This window comes from Kryptolebias marmoratus, linkage group LG7 (genome assembly GCF_001649575.2).
Source record: "Kryptolebias marmoratus isolate JLee-2015 linkage group LG7, ASM164957v2, whole genome shotgun sequence".
NCBI lineage: Eukaryota > Metazoa > Chordata > Actinopteri > Cyprinodontiformes > Rivulidae > Kryptolebias > Kryptolebias marmoratus.
This window is the reverse complement of record NC_051436.1, coordinates 3,595,231-3,603,938: the sequence shown is the minus strand read 5'-3', so window position 1 is coordinate 3,603,938 and position 8,708 is coordinate 3,595,231. Positions and strand designations below refer to the sequence as shown.

Below are 8,708 nucleotides of genomic sequence, written 5' to 3'. Positions count from 1 at the left end.
GCCCTAATCCCTTCAACCATGAGCAAACCCTAACCTTAGCCCAGGACTGAAAGGCCCTAACCCCTTCAACCCTGAGGAGACCCTAACCCTAGCCCTGGGCCAAAAAAACCCTACCTCCTTCAACCCTGAGCAAACCCTAACCCTAGCACTGGGCCAAAAGGCCCTAGCCCCTTCAACCATGAAGAGACCCTAACCCTAGCCCTGGGTCAAAAGGTCCTAACACCTTCAACCCTGAGGAGACCCTAACCCTAGCCCTGGGTCAAAAGGCCCTAACCCCTTCAACCCTGAGCAAACCCGAACCCTAGTCCAGGGCCAAACGGCCCTAACACCTTCAACCATGAGGAGACCCTAACCCTAGCCCTGGGCCAAAAGGCCCTAACCTCCTAAACCCTGAGGAGACCCTAACCCTAGCCCTGGGCCAAAAGGCCCTAACCCCTTCAATCCTGAGGAGACCCTAACCCTAGCCCTGGGCCAAAAGGCCCTAACCTCTTCAACTCTGAGCAGACCCTAACCCTAGCCCTGGGCCAAAAGGCCCTAGCCTTCTCAACCCTTAGGAGGTTAGGGTTAGGGTCTCCTTAGGGTATAAGGAGTTAGGGTTTTTAGCCAAAGGCTTTGGAGGCGAGCGTTGGCTCTGTTGAAGGGACACTCTGCAGGTTGTTGTGAGTCCATCTTTGTGCGTTGTTGTTAAAAAAAACCTCAGCTCATTCTGAGGGGAGCACTGATGAAGAACCGCATGTTGGTGTTATCTCCCACTTTGTCGCGTTTCAAAACGACTTCACGCACAGATGACAGACTTTAAAGAATCCCATCCAACGTGCCAGGACTCATCTGAGCGATCAACCACGTGGACGAGCTGCCGTTATAAAACAGGCCGCAGCAGTTCAGTTCAGGAGAACGTCAGCGGAGACCTGCCAGCCATCATGACCCGAGTCATCGCGGCGGCGCTCCTCATCCTCGTCCTGATCGACTGTTTTTCCGACAGAACAGGTAGGAACCCCGAAAACAGAATTCCTCAATAAAATGAGCCTGTAATCTGCAGGAAATTAAACGGTTAATTATTGATGAAGAGTTTGAGGATTCCTCTGGTGTGAACGAGGTTTTATTTGGACTCTGTGCAGCTTACTGCGACACCTTCCGCTCTGCCGGGTTCTCAATGATGGACATCCGTAAATGCAGATGCCAAGGTGAGCGACCCGCTGGGATTTGTCGATTTCTCCGATGAAAAACGAGCCCAAAGAGGCCGTTTCACGTTCTGGGACATTCCCCCTGGTTTCATCTGATTCTCAAGTTAATTAAAAGTTTAATTTAGGAGTTTTACAGGACAAAGGTTGATATGTGTCGTTACTTTGATCCCAGGAACGCCGTCTGGCAGGAAGAAGTGCCCCCAGCCGCTCGTTCCGGTGCATCACGTAGCCCGGCAGGCGCTGAAGTTCTGCCTCTGCTGCAAAACAAAACCTAACTGTAAGTGGAACAAAACCTTCTCCGTTTGTCGTCCGCTCAAACAGCTCATCTGTTTCCTGATTTCTCTCCACCTGCAGGGACTCAGAGCACTTCGTCGTTCTGCAAATTCCCCTGCTTTCTTCCCCCAACGCCTTTATAAATGAGGAGGAAAACGGGAACGTGGCGCCGATTTAACAACAAAAACAGGCGCGGAATCGCCCGCAGTCTGTTCCAGACGAGACGTGGCATCAAAACATATAAAAATAAACAATCTTTGCACCACATTAATGCATAAAACTGATTTTATTATTTGCAGAGATTGGAAAAAATGTAAAAATATAAATATATGGATTTACTCTGAAGACCTAAATGAAACTGCAGACTGAAACAAAATGGTTTTGTTTATATTTTTACACATTTGTAATTGTTTCAGTTTTGTTTTTTATTTTTTTGCACCTTTTTGTAAACTGTGATTTCTTTATTTTAACCTTGAGTTTTGTGTACATTTATTGTTGTAACATAAAAATGTTTGTTTTCATGTTTTAAACGGGGTTTTATGGATGAATAAACAGAGTTTAGGGAAATTTATTCATCACTTTGTCTTTGTATGTAAATGTTTCTGTATTTTTCATCAATAAAGATAAGTTTTTTCTAATAACTCATATCTGAGCGCTGACATTTCTTGAAATTTACCCTAAAAGCAGCTCTATTAAGTGGAAAAAGACAATTTATTTTTAATTATTTTTGTTTCTGTTGACGATAAACGACCATTTCTTCAGTCGCTTCAGTCAGCTATAGTAGCTTTTGTCTTCGCTAACGCCGATCAGCTGTGGCCGCCATCTTCAATCTAAAAGTTACTCAGTTTTAGCTACAACTAATGATTACTTTTTAAGAGTTTTATTAAAATCCATCCACAGATTTTTGACACTTTCTGCCAATAAGTAGTTAAGAAGATTATTGAAGCAACAACCAGCTAGTTTTTAGCTTAGCTTAGCTTAGTTTAGAGCAAAGACGAAAAACTAGCAAAACAGCATGCCGGGGGTTAGCTAAACCGCTAAACCCTAAACCACCTAACCGCTAATCTAATCTTTGCACCTAAAGTGTAAAAAAATATACTGTGAGACCCAAACAAAGCCTTTCTTTGTCAAGTTATTTTATAAACTTGCTATTTTTATCCCGATGTGGTGGCTAATGATGCTAACAGGGGCTAACTAGCCTGTTTTAGTGGCTCACAAAGCTAACAGTAGCTAGCTCTGCCCAACTGCTTTATTTATAGCCTTCGTTTAAACACAAAGAAAGAAAATATTTGTCAACATTCTGATTTAAAGACGTGTGCTGCTGATAAAATACACGTTAGTTCAGCTAGCACTGTTTGCTTGTCTTGATGGAAAGTTTTATTTTCACTTCTTGTTTTTTTCTTTGGCTGTTTTTTGTTTTTTTTTTCCAGGCTGCTGTAAATAATCAGCGCCACCGTTTAAAGAGCATGTGAACCGTGCTTATCTGTGTTTTTCCGGGAATATCGCCTCTGCCGATCTGTTAGTGAGCTTTCGCCCTTATCTTTTGGATTCCTTCAAATACGGGTGAAATTCCCCTCACCGGACCTCCACGGATACACGGATTTTACGCTCGCTGTTGAAAGAACAGTGAGATCAGTCAGCAGAAACGTTGTTTACGCTGAAACACTCCAGTGATGATGGCGGAGGTACAGTTTGTGTTCGTGTTCACACATTAACGAAATCTTACGTAATTTATAACGAGACGTTTTAGCTTGGTCCAATATTTGAAAACCCCTGTTGACGTTTAGTTTAATTGTTTGTTTTCTCTTACAAACAGAAGAGTGTTAACTCTAATTATTCATTTTCACACAAGTAAAAAACACCAAATAAATGACCTTACACCTACAAACATCAGAGCACTGCGACCTTGTTCGCCCGTCTTCTCTGTTAGTTTCATATTTACACTAAAAACACAGCAGTTGGGAACGTATAAGAAGGAAAGTTGATGGGGAAAAAAGGTCCCAGCGCTTGGATTATTTCAACAGGCAAGTCGTCTCATCGGTCAGGACCGGGTCGGACATCTTCTTCCCGCGCTTCCTTTTAAATCGAACGGGGACGCGAGTTCACCAGCTTGGCTCGGAGCCACGCTCTCTGGAAACTTCCCCTCCTCGGGAGTTTGGCACGAGGCTAAAGAGCGAGGCTAAAGAATAACCGAATTCAGGGAAGAGCAGCGTTAAGATCTAAGAAACGTGTCGAGGTTTGGTCGCCCTTCAGTCAGACAGGTTTGAGTAAAAGTAAAAAGTTTAAAATGTGTCCCAGAAATGACGTTCTGCTTCGTCTCATGTCATTGATTGACACATGTCTCCGGCTCGTTGGTGGAAAAAGGCTTTACCGTGTTAAAAAAAACATGAAACATGGAGCTAAACATGTGGTTTTGGTCAACATGAGCGACTTCTTGCTTGTAGTCATGTAACATTTCCCTCTAATTTGATATTTTGCTCTAACCGTTCGTTCTGGACGGACAGGGGGGAGATATGTCCCGGCATGTAATCCTGGATCAGCCAAAGAGCCGGCCCGAGGAGGCGGGTGAGTGGAGCACCGGCCTGTGTGAGTGCTACAAAGACGTAGGAGACTGTAAGTACACGTTATGACCTGAACTGAGACGAGCTGACATGAAGCTTTGTTTAAATCTGACGTCTGGGATGTGTTTGCGTGTGCAGGCTGTCTGGCCTGTTGCTGCCTCCCAGTGTTTACCTGTCAGGTGAGCCGTTCCGTCGGAGCGTTTCCCTGTCTGCCGCTGCTGGACTGGATCAGCTGTGTGCCTCCGGCCTCTGTGGCCATGAGGGCTTCTGTCAGGGAGCGATACAACATCCAGGTACTGCAAGACATCACTGGTTTATGGACATGATGTCCTGACTTATCATATCATATCATATCATATCATATCATATCATATCATATACTATACTATATCATGTCATGTGATGTCATATTATCATATAACATTGTAATATATAATATCATATATTATGTTATGTCATATAATTTCATATCATATATATTATTTATCAGATCATCCATTATATCATTTATCATATCATTTATCATATGGTTTTGTATTGTATTTTTATATCAAACTGAGTAAAAAAGACAAAACTGCCCCTCTTTGTGTATAACTGTGTGAAAAGTGTAAAGTTTGTGAGTCATTTGATGGTTTAAATGGAAAGTTTAAACAGCTCAAAAGTTAAATTGTGTCATCATTAATCTGAACATTCCCTGGGAAAATCTCCAAAAACCATAAAACCTAAAATATGATAAATAAAATAAAATAAAACCCATCAGAACGCCGATTTGGTCCTGTGAACTCTCCGTGACCCGATTGGACCAGGAGGGATGGTTTTACTGTTCAGGCACGCTGAGGTTCGAACAGTTCTGACTTCTGAGGAAGAGGAGACATCGCAGCTATCAAACACACACACACACACACATGTCTGTCTCTCTACCTTTGCGGGGACTTTCCATTGACTTCCATACATTACTACAGCCTAACCCTAAACCTTAGTCCTAAACCTAACCCCTAACCCAAAAACATAATTTCTCCTCGTGGGGACCAGGCTTTGGTCCCCACAAGGAGCAGTTGGTCCTCACAAGGTAGTATGTGTTAGTGTATGTCCCCACAATGTAGCAAATACAAGTACACACACACACACACACACAGGGAAGCAGCAGCAGCTGACTGTTTCACCGCCTCGCTGCAGAGCATCCAGATCGACATCAGGTCTGCGATCAGATCGGCGTTTGCACAAGCGCCGGCAGGTCCGTTCCCTTCTTTTATTATTATTATTATTATTTTTAAAAATTTTTTCTTTTTTTTCTGGGACAGTGAAGAGCAGCAGAGATAAGGTCGGAGGCTGGAGAGCTGCCATCCGAGAGAAGAAGGTGGCTGATAATGTTGTTTTTTTTTTTTTTTGTGTTGTTTTCTGAAGGTGGAGTGGGCCGAGCTGCAGGATGCCAGGATCTCTTATGAAAACATGTCCAAGCATGTAGGCTGCCTGTGGAACAAGCAGTTTCTCACAGGAGGACAGAGAAAAGGCCGACACAGAGCAGAATAACAGCATTAGGAGACAACTGATCGGTTTGCAGATTCAGAACTTCAGCTCCTGAATCTGTGATTAACTTCACTCCCGAACTCCGGCCTGTTATCGTAGCTGAGCCAAGTAACGGGACAGTTCGGGTTCTGAACGTTTAATATCGGACCAGCTGCAGAACAGCATCAGTTTGGACACATATAGACCCGCAGTTCTGCTGCTGCTGGCATAAAATGTATAAAAACTGACAAACATTCAGAGCCGAGTGGTCTGAAAACAACTGAGAGAGCAGAGGAGGCGAAGCAGCCGAGCGTAAACGTTTACTGGAGCTCAGGTCGGCGTTTGGTCCGAATCCTGAGGACGGCTCGTCTGAAAGGTCCTCATGTTGGCTGCATCTTAGAGAGGAATGGAGGGGGGGACATTTAGAGACATTCAGGGACATTTAGAGACATGGATGGAGAGAGTCAGAAAAAAGAAGAGCGGAGTCTGAGACAATAAGAGAATCAAACACGAGGACGACTGTAGGAGGCGTCACCTCCCACATTGGGTCTTACATAACTCGGCGTGTTTCTCGTGTTCTGGTGAACCATCCCTCCGGTAGAATCGGGTCAGGTGGGGTGTGTGTATGTGGGGGGGGGGGCGCTCTGTCAGGAAAAGAACCAAAAAGCTGCTCCCCCAGGACTCGCATCCTGCCCTAACGAGGCTTTTCGAGCAGCTTCGATAAATTGGATCGTTCCGTGGAGCAGATAGCACTGGGGACGGGGGACGGGGGGGACATGACCCCCCAGGTTTATGGTGACCCCCGTCCCTCGCTCCAAGTCGCAGGTAAAACCGATGATTATTGTTCCGTTAATTTGACTCATTTACATTTAAGTGTGCGCAGGGAGCCCCGTGTTTGAGTGACGAATTTAACAATCCAAAATAAAACTATCTGTTGAAATCATTGGGCCCCCCCGCCGCCGGCCCCCCAGGTTCAGAAATCCTATCTGCGCCCCTGCGTGGAGCTGTTTTTATTCCTGCAACGAACTCTGGAGGCGGGTGTGTTTGCACCCGGGGCAGGAACGATCAATAAAGGTGCACCTCTTTGTCCCACCTGAGCTCGAACGCTCGGCTCGTGTCGGCGCCGCCCACCTGAAGCGCCGCTCGCTGTGTCTCCCCGCAGGGCAGCGCGTGGAGCGACTGCGTGTACGGCTGCTGCTGCTACCGCCTGTCCTGGCTGCAGATCAGCAGGGAGCTGAAGAGAAGGGCCTCCTCCTCCTCCTCCTCCTCACGCAGATACACCGCCCTGACCTCCCTGCAGGGGGCGCACCTGGTCTAGGCTCGTCCAGGAAGTCTTCTTTTCATGCTTATTTTTGTTTTATTTTGGATTAAATGACATTTATTTGTGTAAATACATTTATTTGACCGTTCTGTAAAGGCAGAGTCGTAATGTTTGTGTCTGTTAGCGAAATATCTCACAAACCACTGGACAGATTTTGCTTAAACTTGCAGATAATAATCATCAGATGTGCATCTATGCACGTCTTTAATTTTACAGATTTTGAGCTCAAACCTGCTGTGGTAGTAGCTGAGAGTCGCTCTAAGAGGAACACATCCTGCAAGATTTCCCCTAAAATGTCAGCGTCGACTCTGTCTGTCTGTTAGCAAAATATCTCACAACCAGCAGGGCAGATTTTAATGAAACTCTCAGAGAGTAATCATCGGATGTGCGTCTTTAACTGATTAACTTTCAGAGTCGGTCCAATTCAAGATGGCCGCCACAGCTAATCGACACCAGCTGACACATAAAGAGCTACAGCTCTGCCAGTGAACATTTGGTGAGGCTGTATTTGAGTTTCAACTCGTTTCACGTGTTTCTGTGAGACGAGACGTCCATTTTAACATTTAAGGACATTAATGAGACATAAATCATGTGACCTACGTGCTGCTGGAAATAAAATGGCTGAAACCGGATGTGTTGCGTTTCTTTGGGGTGTCTGAATTCAATACGAACCAAAAAAAACAATCAGATTTTCAGAGAAATGTTCAGCCAGCTCAGTTTCTCGTCCTCCTGACTTCACGTTCAAATGTCTCCGTCTTCCCTGAACGCTGACAGCTTCCTGTGTTGAGAAACTAGCAGCTGCAGTCGATCCTAATCACCAACGAGAGGCCTGCAAGTTTTCCAGAAACTCATGAAATCGAGTCAAACTTCTTTATGTCGCACACAAAGTGCTTCACATGGAAACAAACACTACAGAGTCATAAAAAATAATAAACTAAACTTATCTAAACCATGAGATAAGATAATTGAACTGAAATAAATGATTAAAAGTGACATAAACAGACGAAAAACTAAGTTAGGAACACAAGTCATATTAATTCATACTAAAACTACTAAACTAAAGGCTAACTAAGAGTTAAAACATTAAAAAAATTAAAAATTTATCTAAAGCACAGGCTAAAAACTTAAAATAACTAAAATATAAAACCAAATAACCAATAACCAATAACCAAATAAACTAACATTTAAGAGACTAACAGACTAAGATGAACTATACTTTGGCTATTATTAAAGGGTTTATTGTTTATTATTAATATTGTTATTTTGTGTCATGGAGACAAATATGCATCCTCAGGACCAGTTTAACAGATAAAATATATTTTTGAAGGATTTAATTTAAAGGATTCTCGAGTGTCAAAGTCTCAAAAGTAAATTTATTTACTTTATTAACAAAATAATCAAAACGAAAAGGCTGCTTGTCTCCACAGTTCGTGAGGACGATGTGTCCTCCGTCCTCTGCGGGTCCTGCAGGCGGTGTCGGGTATCGACGGAGACGAAAACAAGAAAGAAGAATCGCTCATCGCCTTTTTAAAGCAGACGTCACAACCCTCACCGTGGTTCCACTTGATTTCTTTCTCACATTTAGACGCCAAAGTCACCAGATTTGTCGCTAGTTGCTAGCTAGATGATTAAATCTTGTGCGTTACTGACAGGCGAGCGGTAAAACACTGGTGGTTGTAATCAGGGCCGTAACCAGACTTTAAAAACTACTGAGGTCAACCATCATCATCCCCCTGCACATCAGTTACAATGAAGACCAAAACTGAATTAAAATAGAAGCATTTATTTAAAACAAGTGACTTGAATGTGTATATGACATGTGTTTGTAAATCCATGGGGATCAGCCTCATCTGAAGCAACAGA

The 8,708-nt window shown here is 43.9% G+C and overlaps 1 protein-coding gene across 4 annotated transcripts; it reads left to right on the top strand.

Moving 5' to 3' along the window:
• Nucleotides 1-3,434: 3,434 nt before the first annotated feature.
• Nucleotides 3,435-7,477, top strand: LOC108250895 (PLAC8-like protein 1). Of its 4 annotated transcripts, none has more exons than XM_037976663.1 (4): nucleotides 3,435-3,481; nucleotides 3,962-4,070; nucleotides 4,157-4,311; nucleotides 6,687-7,477. In XM_037976663.1, exons 2-4 carry the CDS (start codon nucleotides 3,971-3,973, stop codon nucleotides 6,840-6,842), a joined length of 411 nt encoding a protein of 136 aa, XP_037832591.1. In that variant the 5' UTR covers nucleotides 3,435-3,481; nucleotides 3,962-3,970; the 3' UTR covers nucleotides 6,843-7,477. The 4 variants fall into 4 exon arrangements, with proteins under 4 accessions (XP_037832591.1, XP_037832590.1, XP_017296476.1 ...); XM_037976662.1 differs by having other exon boundaries at nucleotides 3,450-3,657; XM_017440987.3 differs by having other exon boundaries at nucleotides 3,450-3,718.
• The last annotated feature ends 1,231 nt before the right edge of the window (nucleotides 7,478-8,708 follow it).

Bases quoted from the DNA above. Each gene is read 5' to 3' on its own strand.
- LOC108250895 (XM_037976663.1), top strand. From the start codon at position 3,971: ATGTCCCGGCATGTAATCCTGGATCAGCCAAAGAGCCGGCCCGAGGAG. The intron at 4,071-4,156 runs GTAAGTACACGT...TTGCGTGTGCAG, and splicing joins CTACAAAGACGTAGGAGACT to GCTGTCTGGCCTGTTGCTGC. The intron at 4,312-6,686 runs GTACTGCAAGAC...GTCTCCCCGCAG, and splicing joins GGGAGCGATACAACATCCAG to GGCAGCGCGTGGAGCGACTG.